Source organism: Drosophila sulfurigaster, chromosome X, assembly GCF_023558435.1.
Source record: "Drosophila sulfurigaster albostrigata strain 15112-1811.04 chromosome X, ASM2355843v2, whole genome shotgun sequence".
Classification (NCBI taxonomy): domain Eukaryota; kingdom Metazoa; phylum Arthropoda; class Insecta; order Diptera; family Drosophilidae; genus Drosophila; species Drosophila sulfurigaster.
Window position 1 is genome coordinate 15,653,346 of NC_084885.1, and position 21,360 is coordinate 15,674,705.

Here is a 21,360-nt window from a genome sequence, read left to right on the forward strand (position 1 = left end):
TGTAACTCACGGGGACAACAAAAGGGGGGAGAAAAAAACATACAACTGGCATTTTGCATATTTGTTTGTGAAATTTACTCAACTTTTTTGATTTAATAATAAAATATACTCTCTTTCTCTGTGTATGTGTGTGTCGCCTTGAAAGTTTTGCCCTCAACAAAAGCAAGCAAAAAAAAGGAGGTGGAAGAAAAACTTGCTGCCAGTTGCAGAGCAGAGCAAAGCAAAGCAAAGAGTGCTGTAATCTTATCGTCAGCTTGCTTGCTACAACACACACACACACAGACACACACACACACATACACCACAGACTATAAAAATTAAATAAAGACATATAAAATTACAAGCAGCTCAGCAGCTCAAAACAAAATCTCGACACAAATTTTAATTCAAATTCAAATTCAATTACGCCGAAGCTTCTTCAGGTTTTTGCTTTTTGTATTGCAATATGTTGCACTACGCATTTAATTGTCCAGTTGCTGCATATCTATCTATGTCTCTCTCTCTCTCTTTCTCTCTGTCTCTCTCTCTCTGTCTCTCCGTCTCTGTTTGCATTTGCAACTTGACATTTGAGACAGAGTTGTGTCACCTCGTTTAACAATTCTCGTTGCCATTTTCGGCGCATTTCTGTCGAGCATGTCTCAATAGAATTTAATTTCATTTCAATTTCATTTGCAAACTATAAATGATTTCAACTCAAATATTTTCTATCGCACTTGCCACACTTCTCCATCTCTTTATCTCTCTCTGTGTTTATTTACTTACTTATTTACATCTTGCTGCATTTCAATTAAGAACTTCTTTGTTTTGTCGGCTATGACAATAAACACAGCCAGCTCCAGAAATTGGTCATGTTCTCTCAATTTGCGTATCTTAAGGCGCAGCAAAAGCAACGCCTCAAAGTATGCAATTGTTTTTTCCCCCTTCAAACACTTTTCAATATGCAGCAAAAGAATCGTAATCAATTTTGTAAAAAACAACAATATATATATACATATATAAAATAGTTAAAGTAAATTAAACATAAAGTATTTAACAAGGTTGTTCGCAATGAAAATAATGTTAAACGGTTTGTACATCTTATAAACTTAAAACTTAAATCGTCGAGAACTATGCTTCAAAGAGTGTGTAATGAATGTGTTTTTTTTTTTTGTTTGTTTGTTGTTAGTGACAACAACTAAATTATGTATACATTTAAATGTAGTATATAAAACATATAGACGAAACTTTAAGGAGTTGCCAAACAATAATATTATGTGCCATTAAAGAAAACAAAACAAGTTCGGCCCAATGTCGAATATTGTACTTCGAATTCGATCTAAAGAAATCCAACTTAAAGCTAATTTTCCTTCTGAAGATTTCTTTGATAAAAACTGAAATTGAAGCTACGCAGAAATGGAAACTAAAATGTATACATGATGTATGTAATGTATCTAGCTAAATTGAGTAATAACTATCTGGTCAAAGATACAGATAACTATCTATAGATGTGTAGGCTCTAAGTATTATATAATGAATGTAAAATCAAAGGCGATTTGAATGTTACACACGAAGAAATATGTTAAATATACTATGAAAATTGAATTGAACAAATTGAAAATAAACAGAGAACGCTATAGACAAGTGCTTCAAGTACTATAAAGAGAAATGTATGCAGAAAATTTCCAAAAACAAAAAAAAACAAAAAAGAAAAAAGAAAAGTATTTTCTGGTCATTCAGCTTAATCAAAAGTTAATTTGTATATAGGGCAATCAACAGAAAGTTCGACAGAAAGTATAATAAAAATAATGCAACTTGATAATATATTTATGTATGTACATATATATATATATATATAAAAGGGCGTAATCAATTAATTATTATACTATATATAAAATAAATACTTATAGCATAAGCAAATGTATTTGGCAATTACAGTTTTATCGCTGAATACGTTGCGAGCATTAAAAACAAAAACAAAACCGAAAAAAAAAAAAACAACAATTCAGAGTTCAACAAAAGAACATAAAATATAAACAACGGACATTAAAAACAAAAAACAAAAAACAAAAAAAAAATAAACAAAATAATTATACGATTATAATTGAAAAACAATACACGAAAAGCAAGCACAAAGAACATAATATACATGTATTAAATCAAATATATATATACATATATATATCTTATATATACATAATTGCATAGATATATACGAGCATATATACACACACACACAGACATATAGAGTACTACAACAACAATAAAGAAAGTATGACAAACACACACACAACAAACTAACTAACGAACGAACGAACAACAACAACAACGGCGCATAAGAAATTCTACAAATAAAGGACAAATATATTTATTACATTTAATTGCATTAATTATTTCCCCAAAGGTGCAAACCAACAACATCATCATCATCATCATCATCATCATCATCATCATCATCAGCATTAGCATCGCAGCAGAACAACAATGATTGATAAGCGGACGACATTGTCTTTTGTCTCTTTTATTTATGATATCAATCAATTAAATTTTCAATTATTTCGCTGAAGCTGGGCAACTTTTCTGTCAAACTCCTTAAAAGCTATCCAAAAGAATACTTAGTATTCAAACACAGCACGAAAAATGTGGTGGAATATATATGATAAAATATATTTCAGATTTATGCTATAATCCCTCAATATATAATTTATACACAGTGAGAACAAAATTTAGATTGAAAAGTAGTAGATGGCAAATTTGGATTTAAGAACTTTCAATCTTAAAATTAAGGAAAATAAAAATGACAAGAGACAAAAAAATACACCGATGAAAACATTAAAAACATAAAATTATTTTAAATGATCGTACATTGAATTGATGAAATCGCTGGCACTCTAAAGATATTAACTGAGCTTGTACATCATATCATTCACAAATATTTAGGTGTTCGAAAACTTTTTGCGCGAACTCACTTTCTACCAAAAACAACGATGAGTCGACGATTCTGAGGATAAAGGAAAAAACGTACAGCGATAATGCTATCGAAAAGTTTGAGGGACGCTAAATTTAGTGGATCAATTTTGAATGGAATAACGTTAAATAGAGAAAAACAAATTTAAAAAAAAAATTAATAAATAAATAAATGATGTTGGGACATTTAAATAGTTAATTTTCCAAATAAAAGATAGTTTAAAGATTTGCATAATAAATTTTCACACATTATTATGCACATTTCATTATAATAATTCAACAGTTATTTTAATTTTTTAAGCCAAGTCCTATTTTAAACTTCTATTATAAAAATTGGAGCCAAACTTTAATGAAACAACCTTTTTTGGCAATTTATATTATACACTTTAAAACATATGTTTTATTTTAATATATTTATTCAAAAAGTCTAATGAAGTTCTGTTTTTTTTTCTAAAATTTGCTGAAGGCCTTGTTGCTAGTGCTCGCCGCGATAATTAGCTTTAATATTATTTTGTATTATTGTTAATTTTGTGAAATAAAAATAAAATTTGTTCTAAAAAAGAATCTTTCTAAACTTACAAAATCCCTTTCTAACGTTACTCATAAATCATAGCAAAAATCACTTAATAATTATAAAGAAAAGGAAATCACAAACTTTAAGATATTTTAGCTTGTGACCTTTGCAATTCATATAATAACATAAGCGTAGCACTCAAAAAAGCAAGGAACAACGACTTCGCATCGCTTCGGTTGGTAAGTAAATATGCAAAAGTCAAACTTTGAATTGAGTAACAGCAAAAAACAAAAAGAAACAAAAAACAATAGTACAAAAAAATGAGAAATAACCTTAAAAATATCATCAAAAAAATCTGTGCCAAAGACTGTCAACGTTTGCCACACGAAATGCAACGCTGTGTGGCATGTGGGCGATGAAGGAGAGTGGCAAGACTGAGAGGGAGAGAGAGGGGAACAGAGAGAAGAAACAGAGAAACCCGTTAGTCCGCTAGTCCAAGCAGCTGCGCAAATTTAACTCTCAAACACAACAGGAAGTCCGTTTCTGAGCAAAGCGGAAACTGTTCTGAAAATAACACAGCAAATAACTTCTGCAACCGCATTCAGCACACTTGTCTCTGGTCTCACACAAACACGCAGAGACCAATACTCCTACACTCACACACATACACACACACACACATATATATTCAGTGCAGTTAAAGTCCTTTCATATAGGCAGAGCTAAGCAGCGCAATCAGAGTTACAACTCGCAAATAAAGCTGAAACTTATGCTGGGCTAAAGTTCCAAATACTTTCACTCAAAGCAGATTTCACTAATAACGTGGATCAAAAAAGAAATTCAGAATATTACTCGAAATTTTCTGAATGTTTATGTGCTGTAATTACTTAGTAGGGATCAGCATATAAGCATAATACTATAAATTTTATAGTATAAACTGAATATTATTACTAAAACTACATATAATATACAAATTGACTTACCATTGCTTTTTTTAATTGAAGACAAGGCTCTTTATGTTCTTCTTATGGTCCTCAATTCTTTTACGTTTCTCTTAAACGTTTTTGATATGTAGATCACAAAACAATAACTTAATTAACGTATCACCTGCAACTAGTTTGAAATTATTTTATTATTAGAGAAGTCAAATGGGAAATAGACTTAAAGTGGAGAATTTGAATAAAATAATGAATAAATGAAATAATGAATGAATGAAATAAAACAATAAAAATTGTGTTCAGCTTCGACTACTAGTTTAATACAAATTTAATACAATAATATATATAAAAGATTTCATTTTAAATATACGAAATTTTGATAAATAGAAGCTTCGAAGTGGATTCTTCAGTTTTTAAATAATTACAATAATTTATAGAAAATACGTTATGAGTGGACTATTGAATAAGTTCATATAATGTAGGAAATTTTTAACGCAGAAGTTAGGGATCCGATTATAAGATTATAAATAGAGTGAAAGACATTTAATTTTCTGTTTCTACTGGTAAAATAAACATTTAGAACATAGAAGCTTAAGTTACAAACTACCCAAAAAAAATATTTAATTAATAGCTATGCAAATGTTGCTGGAAAATAAAACAAGCCGCGTTCTGACGAGAATAATTTAAATAAAATAATGTCATAAATGAAATTTCTATTCAATTGTATTAACCCTTAACTGAATTTTTCTATTGACATTTTTGGAAAATATGAAAAGCTTAATTAAATATATAAACAAAAATAAATGTTCAACTTTTAAGACTTTAGGGCAGGCTGAAAATATTAAATTTTGTGTACAAATATTATATAATAATGTAAATTAACAAAAAGTAAGTCATTACGTTTGCTACTTTCTAATGGCAAAATGTGACGCAATCTTGGACCATTCTAAAAACTTAATTAATTATATAATTCGAACCAGATACCTGCTTTGGAAAAGCATTTTCTTGCTATAATTTACTTTTTACCCATTAGACTATTTTGCTAATTGGAATTATTTAACAAATGTTGGGTAAATCAGATAGTGAAATAAATGAAATGTAAAGTATACAATATTTCGCAGAATCTTAAATCCTAATTAACTAAATACTTTTTGCCACTTAAATTACTTGCTTTGCTTTTTTTTCTAGGAGCGTTTATAATTTCCACGGTAAATATGTTAAAACAAGTGCCACCCGCAGCGTTTTAAGCCAGAATTATGCAGAGTTTAAAGACAGTAGAAAAGACAGAGAAAGAAATACAGACAGACAAATGCGACGCGGTTAACTCAATCAACATATTTAAAAGGCGAGTCTAGCTTTGTGCTTTGCATTAACTGAAATCAGCGTACTTAGTTTCACTTTCAATCAGTGGCAGGAAGCAGAAAGTCGAAGCTGAAGCTGAAGCCACGTGACCCTTGCCAGCCGTTGCCTTTCGCTGTTCACTGTTCGCTGTTACCGTTAACAGTTAGCCGTGCAATGGGCCATGGCTAACAACAACAGCAACAACAACAACAACAACAAGAAGAAACGTAGCATCTGCCAATACAAAATTATGCGGTATACCGTAAACGTAACGCCTTCTCTTCAGAGTCTCGAATCTCGAATCTCTTGGCCGCGGGGCATTTCAGCGCAAACAAGTGAGAAAGCTAGAGTCGAGTGTGCTCGACTGGGAGATACCCGTTAGCCATTTGGAATAAAACCAATTAAATAAAATATACCAAAAAAATATATATACTAAAATATACCGAAGAAATATATACCATATACTTAAAAATATACCGAAAATATATTACAAAATACTGAAATATACTGAAGGTCATATTGGTATATCATCGAAGTGCTAGAGTGAAATATACCAAAAATGTATCAACCAAATACTAAATTATAATGCATATTTGGTGTATCTATAAAATACTACGGTTAGAATATACCAAAATTTTATAATGCAAATACTGAAATATACCACGTGCTATATTTGGTATATTGAAATTGTGCCGCATTTTAAATATACCATATATATCGAAAAAAATGCTAAAATATACCATAGGTCATATTGGTATATCAAAATTTTAAATATACAAAATATACAAAACACATATAACAAATATACTAAAATATACCGAAGGCCATATTTGGTATATCGATATTTGAACCATGGTATAGAGTAAAAAATATAGCAAAAATATACTAAAATATAACAAAGGCCTTATTGATAGATCGAAATTTAAAATATACCATAGAGTATATATATATATATACCGAAGGCAATATTTGGTATATCGTATATTGTGCTACATTTAAAATACACCAGATTGTCAGCCAAAGTAAACATTACAAGTGTTGTCGAAAAAATAATTATAGTGTTTAGAGAGATTTAGGTGTTCAAGCGAACGGACAGACAGACAGACGGACAGGAATATATATACTTTATGGGATCGGAGATGCTTCCTTCTGACTGCTCCACACATTTCCTGCCGGCTCAAAGCTAAAATACCTTTCTACCCTATGGGCGACGGGTATAAAAAGGGTTGAAAACTTGCCTTCGCCCCAAAAATTGACTTTTAATGAAAACAATTGAAAATTCTGCGCCACAGCACAGCGCAGTACAGCACAGCTTCGATGCTGCGGTTATTAATTTCAATTAAAGCATTTAACCGGCAAGCACAAACAGCCAAACAGCCCCGGCAGAATATCCTTTTTATTTGCCGGGGCCTGGCTTCGCCTGTCTCTTCGTCTGTTTACACAACCGCCAAGAAAGCAGCGCATAATAATTTTGCCAACAACCACGCCCCTCCCCCCCTCGGATGCCCCTCTTCTGCAGCCTCTTCTCCACCTGCTACACGCTCAATTGCTCTTGCCCCAGTGCCACATGAATTAAGGCGTGAAATATTCGCGCCAAACTTTCGCATTTAAAGTTCGCCGGCGTTCGCTTTAACAATTTGATTAAATAGATATTCTAGTGAATATTCCTGGGGACACAACCTGATTTAATTAATTAAAGCCGCTTCGCCTCGATGATGGCATAAATTATGATATTCAACATAAAGCAGTTAAATATAAAAAGCAAAACGAAGGAGAGCACAATAATGACTGCAATTTGTTGTTAGATTTGCTGTCTGCAATGCGAAAAATGCATACGAAATGTGCAGCCAAAAAGCCAAAAGAAGAGCAGAGGCAAGGACTATTTAAGAGCCAGTTGTGTTGTGTGTGTGTGTGTGGCAAGTGTGAGGAAGTGGGGCAAAGTCGCCAACGCCAGTCGACAGTGCCACACAGCAGCAGAGTAATATTTATGCGACTCGACTCGACCCGCTTCGCTTTGCTTTGCTTTGCCTTGGCAATTTTATCGGCCAGCCGTTAACTTCTTAAACGAGTATTTCAATTTCGTCCTGTTTTGCCCTGTTTCCTGGCCACTCTTCTGTTTGTTATACCCTCTAACTAGCTTAAAAGAGGGGTATGATTGCTGGCAAACTGATATTTAATTAACAACACTTAACAAACTTTAAGCAATCGTTTCTTATATTAGTTTCCATGAACGTAATATAAAAATATAGAAAAAGTTTAGATTTACGAATATAGTTTTTGAATTTGTTTAATGCATTTGAATAGCACTACATTTCGTGTAAGATATTAAAAGCTTGCTTTTGTAAATTTTAAATTATTTATAGGATAATGAAAAACTGCTTTGAAGATGCAGCAAAACTTGTAAGTACCTTTACCCTTATATCAAAACTTACAAAATTCTGCCAAATTCGTTATTTTAGAATTTAGAATTTAAAATATAATTAAATATTTTAGATTTAATCTTTTTTTTTAAGAATTTTAATATAATATGTTCATTAGAAACTTAAATCGTTACAAGCGAAAGTAAGAAGATTTTCACATAGCTTTAAAAAAAACCTTTGCATGGCAAAAAATGCCAAATGAACTCGTGCTGAAAATCTTGTAGCCTTCAGAAAATTTTAGTAATTTTGTGGTATTTAATATCATTTTAGAATACGGTTTTATTGAAAATGGGTAGCGGGTGTCTTACTTTCTTACTTGTTTCATCTTGGTAAAAAAGTAAAAAATAAATTCAGTGCTACATATAAAGTAAGTAATTATGTATTATAATATGCTATCAATAACGTAAAAACAAAAATAGAAACTTGAAACTTTGGGTTTTAGAATACTCTTAGATTAATATCAATAACATTCTATTATCTAAAGCTGCCTAATAATATCATTATGACATTGGATCGACAATTTTGACATCTAAAAAAAGAAATTATTCAAAAGTATTTTATGAAACTGATTTACATAACAATTAACTAACTGCAACTACCGAAAAATATGATTGATATTATTGATTATCATAAAAGAATCTACTACTTGCAATTACAATAAGGATCTCACTTAATACTATTCTATTAACAGACAACTATTCACAGCTTTCAAAACTGACGAGTTGCACTTGCAATCAAACTTGCTTCAGGGTTGCAAGTTGCTGCCTGTTGATGAAGATGGAGCATAAGTAACAAAGCCTGTAACTGGCACAAAACTAAGTACTCAAAAAGAAAAAGTTTCAGGGGAGGAAAAAAACTCAGCAATCCAATAATAAGTCGAATGTGAAGCACAAATTTCAGAATTCACACAAACACCGAATAAACAAATTGAAAATAACACAACAAAAAACAGAGGACAAAATTCGCTGATAGCAGCTCAGCGGTTGCTTGGCAAAACAGCTGACTAAATAATCGCTTGGTAACGCATGTGGTTGCCCCAAGCAACCGATGCAACGGGCAACCGGCAACCGGCAACGTGCAACGAGCAACGTGCAACGAGCTTAATCAATAACAAACCACACGCATAGACGAAAAGAAGTAGAAATTGGGAGACGCGAGAGAAGTTTTTGGAAGAAAGAACTCCATCGTAAATAGTTATCAACAAACACAATGGTAAGTTGTATTTTTTTTTTTGTTGTTGTTGAAGATCTGTTGCGTTGAGCAAATAAGCAGCTTAAGCTGCAGCTGCTGTTGCAATAAAGACCGTTCACATTGTCGTTGTTGTGATAAGAGACTGAGAGTGAGAGAGAGTGTGTGTGTGGCAGAGGCAACTAACTGGACCCTTGCAACAACTCCTTCCTTCGCTTTCTGGCATATTCAATTTTTCATGCCAAGCCAGGCTGTTGTTGTGCAGCAGCAGCAGCAACAGCAGCATGCTGTGTGTATATATTTACATTTATAGGTATATACTTATATATATATATCGGCGATGAAATGTATGCTCGCCGCGTGCTGCAGCGTGCCACACGCTGCATGCCGCATGCCTACGCTTGTTAAATTGCAAAAGAATTGTGCAGCAAGCATAAAAAAACGAAACGCGACACCCCCCGCTGCTGTTGCTTTTGTCCGCGTTTTTCGACAATTTGTATACGCACATATATATATATATATAAATATACTATATATAGTATATATATATACTATTATTATTTATGAAAATTTTACGCCTTTTACGCCGAGACACACACACACACAGAGACGCAGCACAGTAGCCGCCGCGGCTTCGAAAATTTTTGAATAATTTGCAGTCATAAAATATGCAATAAGCCAACAGCTGTTGTGAAATTGTTTTGAAAGCCGCGCCATCACATTATTTAAAACGGGCAAAGGCAACAGCCACGGCAACGACAGCAGCAGCATCGTTGTTGCCACAACCAACGAGCGAGTGAGTCTCCAACTCTCTCTGGCTTTTATCGCTGGAGAGACTCGCGGACTCCGACTCTGACTCCAACTCCGTCTCCAACTCCAACTCCGACTCCAACTGCGACTCTGATTTCCTGAGTTGCATTTTCGCAGTGTGAAAAACTGCGAGGACAACTTGAAATCGAATTAAGCCTTAGGCATGCAAGCATTTTACACCACTTGAAATATGCGAAAGTCACACACACACACACACACACAAAAGTGGTTAGCATAATTATGCAGAAACAAGTGCGAACAATATTCGCATTAAACGCTGCAATCAAATTGAGCGCGACTTTACACACACACACACACACACAGACACACACAAACACTCATTCTTTACACAAATAATATATGAACAACATTCATTATCTGCATATTTTTAAAATGCTTTTGTTTCGACTTTACTTTTTCACAGCCGCCAAAGGGTAAAAAAGGCAAGAAGGGCAAAAAAATGCCAGGTGAGTGTTAAGCAAATGATTATTATTATTATATATATTTTATGATGCTATGGGGAACTCTTGAGAATATACAAAAGCAATATTTACATGCAAAGAAAAAGAGAGCTTAGCTTTAATATTTTTAAGCAAATAATAATACGGTGATAATTTATTTTGATTTATTATTTGAACACTACTAAAAGGCTATTTAAAATAAAAAAGAGAATTTAGTGAACGTTTTCAAACCAGGATGAGACAAAGAGTATTGGACAATAGGCTTTTCTTTAGATATAAGAAATATAAAATAAATAAAATTTGTAGTGAAAACTATTTTCATATATACATTTAATATAAGTGAAAAATGTTTACTATTTATAAGATATACCTTAACAACATAGTTTAGCAACTTAAAGATGCACGATTACTGATCATCATCTATTGCTTGATTGACAAAATAATCTAATAAGTTGTTTCTTTTTGATTGACTGATGATGTGCGATTGATAATTGAAGAGTGAATTTTATTTATTTAGCTAACTGCATTTGAAAATATGATAAATTAGAGAATATCTTTACTTACTTATTTTTAACATTTAGAAGACTCTTTCAATACTATAAATTGCAAATTAAATTTTACAAGCAAAACCTGTTTTGTATCACAAAATAAAAATGCACTCCGACCAATGGTATTCATCTCTACTTAAACAGATTATATGCAAGAAAATAATATAAGGAAGCGAGTGAAAGGGAATCACATTTAACTTATTTAAAACAGCATTCAGTATTCTAAATGAAATTGTTTCTAAAATAAATTCCAAGTCTCAATCGTAATATAAAATGGTTCACTTACAATAAATTTCACAGAGAACATTAGATATCGAAACCTGTATGAATTGAATGACTGACTGAGATGATTCATAATTTAGATGAAAGAGATTTCTATATTGAACATTTAGATTGAGATTGTCTTAGAATCATCTATATTAGAACTTTAAACAATGAGCTAATGGGAATCAAGCTTTAAATATATAAATTTGGATTGAATGACTGATTAAAATGATTGATGATAAAGGATAAACAAAAATATTTAAAACTGCATTTTACTAATACATATTTTCACATAAACTTTTTTGTTAAAACTGTTTTAGTATCAGTTGCTTTTAGAACTTGAAATAATGAATTCGCAAAATTCAATATATTATAATACTGATTGACTATGATTTTGATAACTAAAAGGATTATATAACAAACCATAATTAGTTTAACTATATTTTTATTATGATGAATTTACTAAATTATCATATAGAGAAAAAAGGGAATGCAATTTAAATTTACTTCCCTGATGAGATCAACTTTACGCTAACCGAAAGCAAATGCACACAGAATTCACAATTGGGCAGATAAAATGATTGCATCGATAATTTGTGTTTGCTGTGCAATTATTTTGCAGTGAAATTCAATACTTATTATTTAAATTGTTGACCAATCGATTATTCGTGTCAACTGCGGCAAACATTGAAGTCAAAGGCGAAGGCGAAGCTCAAATTCTATTGAAATACTAAGACTGTATTTAATTAGTAATTATTTTATAGACAGCTCGTAACGTATACGTAATTAATTTGTGTGGTGCACGTTGCATGTAGCAAGTTGCAACAAATGCAGTCCGTCCGTCTATCGTGTCAGTTGGTTAGGAAAACAATTTGTCAAATAATGATAATCTGAGGCTTGGTCAGCACTCGGAGTAGCTGTAAAAGAAGCAAAAGTGTGGCAAGTGTTGTGCCTGCCACATGCTGCTGCTGGCTGCTTGCTGCGCTCTCGCATACAATTTAATTGTGCAACGGGCAGCTCTCTTTATGCTCTGCACTTGATGCTGCAACAGCAACAGCAACAACAACAACAACAAAACAAGTAAAAAAGCTACAGTCGAAAGTGCTCGACTGTTTAGATACCCGCTAAGTAAAAAAAAATATACCAAATTAATATACCACAAAAATACTAAAATATACCAAATACTGTTGGAAGTACTACACTCAAAATATACAATAGAAGTCAAAATATACCAAAAAATATCATAAAAATACTAAAATACTCCGAATGATATACCAAAACATACGAAAAACATACCAAATGATATAATTAAAACATCAATGTAGTACTACAGAAGTATATTAGTAGTATATTTCGCAAAAATAATAAAATATGCTACATCACAAAAATACTAAAATATATCTAATTCTATATTTGGTATATCAATATAGTGCTACATTTTAAATATACCATAGACGTTAAAATATACCTGAAAATACATCGCAAAACATCTAAATTATGCCGAATGATGTATTACAAAAAAACAAAAAGATACCAAATTACATATATATTTGGTATATCGATGTAGTACTACCATAGGCGTCTAAATGTACCAGATCGTCAGCTAAAACAAATATTTCAAGTGGTGCCGAAAAAAAAATGATATCTCTATCTCTAATAGAGCTCTAGGATCCAGTATTTCAGACGGGCAGACAAACAGAAATATACATATATACTTTATAGGGTTGGAGATGTCTTCTTATGCCTGTTACATGCATTTTCTGGAGGCACAAAGTTATAATACCCTTCTTCCCTATGGGTAGCGGGTATAAAAACGAAATGTCCACTTAATTTCCACGAGCTTGGGCCTCTAACGCACATAATTGTTTCTCCTATGGCCAAAGTCCACTTTTGCCTGTCGCTATAAATGCTGTCCGTAGGAAAAAAGAGTGACTGAGAGGGGAGGGTATGGGTATGGAAAGGAGGTGCAAGGCAGAGTAGCAGCCGGCCAACGATGCCAATTACACAAACCAATTACAGCAGAAGCGCACATATGCCGATGCGAATGCGAATGCGGACAAGCGAGTGCACTCCTAAAATACAAAAACACATACACACAGAATCGAGGCGAAGGACAGAAAGGCAACCACCATTTCTTATTAAATTTTCATAATGGCAGTTGAGAATGCACAAAAACTTAAAGTGAGCTGGCAAACACACAGTTTGCCTATTAAGACAAAACAGTTTGAGAAAAAAAAATGTAGAATGTGTCGCTGAAATCAGAAACTATAAAAGATTGAGACACCGAACTTTATCAGTAACAAAATTCTAAAGGCATGCGATTTTATTTCGTTCTTAATATGTTGGAAAAATTACTTAATATTTAGATGTAGCAGATAATATGATGTAATTTACAATGCTGAACTTTGATTTGAGTTCAATTTGTATAGCTTTCTGTTTTACGAGTTGAAATATTACCTTTAAATTTTAATACCAATATAGTAGATTATATCACCCATTATATTATCATAAATTTAATGGCAATCGGACCATAGATATTAAATAATAACCAAAACTCGTACTTCATAAAATGTAAGCTAAAATCCATAGCAGAAGTCAAGTTTACACCCCAAATTTAATAATAGTTAATCAGATTTGAAATAGGTCTGTAAAAATTGAAGGGTCTATAGCAACTAAAACTTAACTATTTAGCAGATGAACTAAATGGGACATTTTATATGAATGCTTTAAATATTGTAAACATCGAACCATAAATTTAGTAGATATTGTAGAAAACAAATCTTAAAGGAAAGTTTCGTAGATTTAAAGTAAAACCACAAAAAGGAAAGGGTCTATAACAGCTAAAATTTATTATCTATTTGGCAGACAACTCAAATGTGGCATTTTATATGAATGCTTTAAATTTTGTAAAGATCGAACCATAAATTTAGTAGATATTGTAGAAAACAAATCTTAATAGTCTTAATCTTAACCTAACCTTAATGGAAAGTTTCATAGATTTCGTAGATAATAAAACCACAATAAGCAAAGGGTTATCACAGCAAAAACATGATTATTTAGCAGACGACGGATCAAAAGTGACATTTTTTATAATAATCGGACCAAAAATAATAAATATTATATATGCAAATATTAAAGAAGGGGGGTTCCATAAATTTAAAATAAACCCACAAAAAATCAAAGGGTCTACTAAAGGAGGGCTTTATAAATTTTAAATAAACCCACAAAAAATCAAAGGGTCTATCTCAGCCCAAACTTGACTGTAACTTTCTCTCACATTATGATTTTGCGTTGCAGTGCTCATCGATGGCGTGGACACCTCATCGATGACACGCGATCAGCTGGAGGCGTTTGCGCTGCGCCTCAAAGCGGAAATGGATCGGGAGCGCGAGGAGCGCAATTACTTTCAGTTGGAGCGTGACAAGATACGTACCTTTTGGGAGATAACACGACAGCAGCAGGGTAAATAATACACGAATGATTGCAGTCACTACAATTGATTTATGTTCCTTATGTTCGATGTGCAGAGGAGTCCAAGTATGAGCTGCAGCAGAAGGATAAGGAGATTGAGGCCACGCAGGATCTGGCGGACATTGATACCAAGCACATTATGCAGCAGATGAAGCATCTGCAGTTCGAGAATCACAGCAAACTCGGCGAGGTGCGTGCCGAGGCGATGACACAGCTGAAAGTGGCCCAGGAGCATCATGTGCTGCAGGAGATGGAGCTGCAGAACGACAAGCGGCAGCTGCGTCGCATTGTGCGCGAACGCATCGAGATGAGCGACATGCAACACCGTCAGCTGGAGGCACATTTCAATCAGCAGCTGCTGTGAGTACAAACCAACTTATTCTTCCTTTTTAGCGATGATTGTTTCTCCTTCCTTCTTCTAGTGAGCAGCGTTTGCTGTTCGAGAGCGAGCGCAAGGATAACGATCGTCTGCATGAGGAGAAGATGAAGGAGCAGCGCACCAAGCTCGAGCTGTTCTTCAACTCGCAAATGTTCGAGGTGGAGGAGCGCAAGAATCAACAGATCAAGGATCTGCAGGATCATCACGATCTCGCGTTCAACGACATGAAGAACTACTACAACGACATTACGCTCAACAATCTCGCTCTCATCGGCAGCATGAAGGAGCAGATCGAGCTGTTGCGTCGCCAGGCCGATCGCAGTGATCGCATCGCTGCCGAGGCGAGTGCAGAGACGCGTCGCCTCAAGGAGCCGCTGGAGCAGGCGAAGACACAGATGAAGGAGCTGCAACGCAAGCTGGAGTTCTACGATCGCGACAAGCTGCAGCTGGGCCGACTGAAGAAGAGCAACGTCACGCTCGAGAAGAAGGTGAAGAGTCTGATGTGGGAGTCCGAGACGCTGCTGTTGCGCAACGATGCGCTCGTCGGAGAGCGTGCAACGCTTAAGGCACGCTTCAACGAGGTGATCGTGGAGCTGCAGCAGAAGACGGGCCTGAAGAATGTGCTGCTCGAGCGCAAGATCGCGGCCCTAATGCGTGAGGATGAGAAACGCAGCATTGTGTTGCGCAAAACGATGGCCAGCTGTGCTCCCGAGTTTGCCAACAAACTCGAAGATGTGGAGAAGACAGTTAGCGATGTGGTCGATACGAAGAATCAAACGATCATCGATCTGCGCTACGAACTGGCCAAGGCATGGAAGGCGCACGACGATCTCCTCGAGACATACGAGTGCAAGCTGAAGCAATATGGAATTCCGACCGATGAGCTCGGCTTCGATCCGATCCGTGATCGCGACAATCAACAGCTATACATCTGTGGACCCGCTGGCATCGTGACCCAGAATAAATGATCGAAAAATCCAAAAATATAGATACAAGTTGTTTCGCGCGATCGATTTTCGTTTTAAATTAATTTCAGTTTATTCAATTCTTGATGTCGTGTATATAAATATCAATAAAAAAAAAGAAAGCGTATACCAAACATGTTTGTCTATGATTTCTCAACGTAATTTCACTCGAATTTCAATTTTCTAGAATTCAGTTGACAACGGAAAATCGGCAGCTTTCTCATTATAATGCTAAGTACTTGCAGTTTATAGTTTTGCAATTAAACATTTTATGCTATTAATGTTTTGTTAACAAACTGAAGTTAGGTGCAATTTGTTTAGGTTTGTAGTTGTTTTTGTTTTTTCTTCAATTTTTTCTATATTCTTGAATTAGTTTATTTTTGTTTTGTTTTTTTTTGTTCAGTTTTGTTGTGGCTTGTTTTCGTTTTCACTTATTTTTCAAATAGATATCACAAAGTTTTGCTGCTGTATTTCTTGTTTTTTTTTGTATTTTTTTCTATATAGGTTTAGTTTATGTTTTAGTTTTACAAAACATTCTTTGAGCCTGTTTTTGTTATTTGTTTAATTGTTTTTTTCGTTTAACAGTTCAGTTTGATGAATTCGTGCGTTTGAGTTGTTTTTTCTTTTAGTTAAATAACGAATGAAGTAATTGCTTTAGGGTTTCTCTTTTCTTTTCATTATTTTCCAGCTACGAGTATATTTACATTATATGTAGTTAATACTATACGAATACATGTGAGAGTGTGTGTTGTGTATGTGAGTGTGTGTGTGTGTGTATCTTTAACTGTTGCGCTTGAGAGTGAAAAATATTTGAGAGATGTTTGTTTGTGTTTTTGATGTATTCAAATTTTGCTCTTGAGTCTAGGTACTTTTTGGTTACGCTTTTCGTTTTACAATTATTTCGAAAATGATTTGCATTTTTTTTAGTCGAACTTATAATTAATTAAATGTTTATCAGTTGCTTTTGAGTTTGCTCTAATTGTATTTTTTTCGTTTCGTTTCGTTTTCGTATTTGTTTTTGTTTCTCATTTTTTGTTTCACATTTGAAAACAAAGAATTCAAAGCGATCACAACGGTTTACTTCAAAGATCACAGAAAAACTGCCCCTAGAAATATTTTTGTTTTACTATATTATTTTCCTCTTTGTTTTGGAATTTGTTTAAGTTGCATTCGGTTTCCAAATTTGTTGTATATAAAATGTAAACATACTTAATTAATGTAGTCGAATTTAGTTCTCTTGCTGTCATCATTATTATTGTTCGGTTTTTAGAATCTTATATTTGTATAAGTCTGAATGTGAATATAGATGTGTATGTGTGTGTGTGTGTTTGTGTGTGTGTATGGCACATTGGAGGATTTCTTAGCCGTATATAAATTTTTCATATTGCTTGCAAATATATTTTCCCTTTTTGTTTTGTTTTGTTTTAGTTTTAGTTTTGAGTTTTAAAAATGTCACAGTTTTCGGTTTTTGGGCAGTTTTCACTTGAATATGTTTCAACACAAAACTTAAATATTAAAAACGTAATCATATTTTGATGTCGTTTCTTCGTGTGTTAACTTATCATTTAGTTTGGACTATTTGTGTTTTTTTTTTATATTTCTTTCGTATATAGTTTTTTTCTATTTGAATATTTTGTTTATCTAAATGCGTTGCGTTGCTTTGCTTTGCTTTTGTTTTTAGTTATTTTCTCAGTACTTTTTCGACCAAATTTCTTGTGTTTTTTTTTTACATTTTTTTCTTGTTTTTGTTTTTTGTTTGATTCATTTCTATGTTAAAGTTAAAATTAGGGATTGACTAACATTTTGTTTGTAAGGCAATTGAGTTTTTTTTATGTTATCAGATTTAACTTGGTATTGTTTTTCATCCAAATTTAATTTAGATTCAGTTCGTTCGTTTTATTTTTGTATTCGTTTTGAAATTGCAAATAAATGTGTATTAACTACGTTAAATACCAATTCAATTCAATTCAAATGCAATACAATTATAAATAAATTCAATTCAAAGGCGTACAAATATGGTACAGATCAGTAAACACAGTGAAAATCGTTTTCGATTCACTGTGGCGCTTCAAAAAAACTTGAAGTTTGAATTAATACTTGAATATGCTGTTGTTTGCTTCGCATGTGTGTGTGTGTTCATGTCTGTGTGTGTGTGTGTGTGTCGTAGTGTGTGTTAATAGGTGTAATACTTATGTTTTAGTTAATATATGTATATGTTTCTATAATTATTAAGCATCATTGGCGCTAATTCTGTGTGTGCAAAAAGGCGCACGAGCACCAATCAATGTGAGAGAGAAAGATAGTTACCATGGGATGTGAGAAAGAGAGCGTGCGTACAAATTGACTGCTTTGAAGTTAGACGAATTTGCCAGTGGCAAATGCGTTGATTACTTTTGGCATTTCCTCGCACATGCCGCATAGCTCCAAAATGTGCTCGTTGAGTTGCTTGGAGTAGCTCATGGAGCCAGAAGTTTGCCGCAGACTGATGATGATAAATCTACAGAGCAAATGAGAGAGAGAGAAAAAATCAAATTAAAGACATTGCAAATCGGATTAGAATATGCTTAAATACTTGGCATTTGGATTGCGCTTCTCGCGATATGCGTTGAGACGCTGACACAGTTCGTTGGAGTTATTTTGCGGATTGCCACGTGTGGCACAAGGCACCACAACCAGAAACACATCGTAGACATGATCCAAGTCCAGCTCCGCATCATCGATGACATCAGTCAGCGTTTGCTTGATTTTAGCAATCTACAATTGAAGTGTTTAAGCACTAGGTGTTTATGGAGATATCAAATCGTTCATACGTTTTGCGAAAAACAATAATATTTGGCCTGATCGCATGTCATCGATGCGGTCCAAGGCACCGTCTTCAGTTTGCCACTTTTATCATACCACATGCGCACATTCACCTGCGATTCACTTTTGTAATAGGCAAATGCCAAGGCCACAATAGCGTCCAGATAACTGATTGCACGCCAACGTCCATTAAGATATTCTAAAGCGTATGTATAAGACATCAGTGAATGAAGTCAGTTTTGATAAACTTAACTTACTGTCTCTGTAGCACTTCTCGAGATTGAGTGTAATATGAAAACGGCAGTCGATAGCTTTGTTCTTGCCAAAGGAATACTTGTAGAGCTTTGCCATAAACGTGGGCGGTTTGATGGTCATCACACCTCTGCGCAACTAGATCAAAAAAGTATAATTTAATCATATAGTATAATTGATTTCATATTTAATGTTAAGAGTACTTACATATTTCTTGCGCTTGACCATGCGCACTTCTTGCAACAGCAGACGCAGTGGCGCCACATTGGCCGCCGCCAGCTTGGACTCAACGTAAAACAGTTCGGTAAACTTGCGCCGCTCGGGGGCATGCAACTGCAATGAGTTGTGGAAACGCGGCCAACTCTGCAGCAAGTGCTCGTAGCTCATCTTGGAGAGCAGCATGCCGATGAGCACCGGGTCAACGAGCAATGGTCGCGGTATCTGTTCGAAGGGGATCTGCAAACGCTTCACAATCGGCACAACATCCTTGGCCTTGGTGGCCACACGCACCTGCGCCACTCCCACAATATAATCTTTGATCACGTGCAGCGGCTGCAGGTAATCGGGCCAGGCAATCACCTCGTTGGGCGGCGTGAAGATCAAACGTATTGCGGCCATTACATCCTCATCGAACTTCTCATCGGTGTAGTGACAATGATACATCAGATCTCGGTGCGAGTTCCGCTCGCAATCGTTGTGGAAATACATCTGTAGCAGCCGATCGACGGGTTGGATTTTGTACCATTCAATGATTGCCTTGCGTATGGTGCGATTGAACGGCGTATTGCGTTGCAAGATCTTTTGCACACGTCTCGCATACTTGCTCAGCTGCAACAGATCCGCATCCTTGGTCACCATCAGGGGAAACTCTTCACGGGCCACAGTGCGCTGGCATTCATCTTCGCAGGTGGATAGATAGACGGTGAGCACGAGCAGCGCTTCATCGCGACGCGGCAAATAGTCGGCATTCTTGTGGTGCAACAACGAGACGAGGCAATCAGTCAGTTCCTTGGCTTTAACTTGTTCGCACAGCTGCTGCAAGTCGAGCACATAATTCTCGACGTTCAGATCGAGGCTGTTGCAGCACTTAAAGACGGGCTCATCGAGGGCGCCAATGTAGCAGAAGCGTTGCAATTTCTCAACTGTTTAGGGAAGATTCTAATTAATAAACTAATAATAACAATAATAAGCGAAAGTTTAACTTACGTGCGTTGAGAGCATTTTGAACTGGAATTGCGTTCTCTTTTATAGCGGCGGCAGTGACTTCATTTAATTTAACTTTAGCCTCTTCATCGGTTTTTGTTGTTGTTGTTGTTGCCGTCGCTGCTGCTGCTGCTGCTGTTGACATTTTGTGGCGAGCTCAAGAGCTCCACTGTCCGGCCCTGCCCTGCAAACCAATTATGCACGCACTTTGTTGTATGCCTCGTATGTTGCACTTAGTTCACTGCACTTTCCTTTATCGCAAAACAAAATCACAATTAAACAATTAGCAAATGAAATTTGCTATGTGAAAAGAATTTAACAACAATTTGTATTTGGTGCAAGTGATGCGAACTGCGTCAGTCATCGCTGCTGCTGCTGCTGCTATCGATAGACGCGCTAGTGGCGGCTTGCGATAGTTCGATAATTGCGTTGGCCGCATGCACTGAGCACATGCGCACTTGCGCGTGACAGGTTGCGATGAACAGAAGAAGAAGACGAACACGTGTAGCCGCCATATTTGAATTTGAAAACAAAAGAAAGCAGTGCATGCAAAAGTTGATGAACTTATTTGGAGTTGTTGGTCACTTTGGAGAAATAAATAAATAAATAATATGCTTATTTGCTGAAATCTAAATGTAAATATAAAACTTTATATTTCTTAATAAATCATAAATAATTTCTACATACGAATTAATCTTTGGAATAACTAAAATAACCAGTCAATCAAATTAACCTGTATTTTATGCTTTATTATATTAATTTGCTGAAGTAAAGAAAAGAAATACTCGAGTATTATCAAATTAAGATACTTACCATAATAAAACAAGTACAATTCATAGACGGAAATCAGAAGACTTTTTT

The 21,360-nt window shown here is 34.6% G+C and overlaps 2 protein-coding genes and 1 long non-coding RNA gene across 3 annotated transcripts in view; 1 reads left to right on the forward strand and 2 right to left on the reverse strand.

Moving 5' to 3' along the window:
* LOC133848137 (uncharacterized) overlaps nt 1-4,584 on the reverse strand; it is a 49,625-nt gene extending 45,041 nt beyond the window's left edge. Inside the window, exon 1 of the long non-coding RNA XR_009895226.1 lies at nt 4,441-4,584. This is a non-coding gene — a long non-coding RNA (uncharacterized LOC133848137). The remainder of the gene's footprint in view (nt 1-4,440) is intronic.
* Nucleotides 4,585-9,037: 4,453 nt separating this feature from the next.
* On the forward strand, nt 9,038-16,370 carry LOC133847711 (dynein regulatory complex subunit 4). The gene is made up of 5 exons (XM_062282900.1): nt 9,038-9,368; nt 10,579-10,621; nt 14,725-14,889; nt 14,955-15,258; nt 15,321-16,370. The coding sequence occupies exons 1-5, from the start codon at nt 9,366-9,368 to the stop codon at nt 16,243-16,245; spliced, it is 1,440 nt and encodes a 479-aa protein (XP_062138884.1). The 5' UTR covers nt 9,038-9,365; the 3' UTR covers nt 16,246-16,370.
* A 245-nt stretch (nt 16,371-16,615) lies between these two features.
* Nucleotides 16,616-20,889, reverse strand: LOC133847710 (uncharacterized). Its single transcript, XM_062282899.1, has 6 exons — nt 20,503-20,889; nt 19,504-20,438; nt 19,302-19,434; nt 19,053-19,243; nt 18,815-18,996; nt 16,616-18,739 (listed from the first exon to the last, which is right to left on the reverse strand). The coding sequence occupies exons 1-6, from the start codon at nt 20,642-20,644 to the stop codon at nt 18,598-18,600; spliced, it is 1,725 nt and encodes a 574-aa protein (XP_062138883.1). The 5' UTR covers nt 20,645-20,889; the 3' UTR covers nt 16,616-18,597.
* Nucleotides 20,890-21,360: the final 471 nt, after the last annotated feature.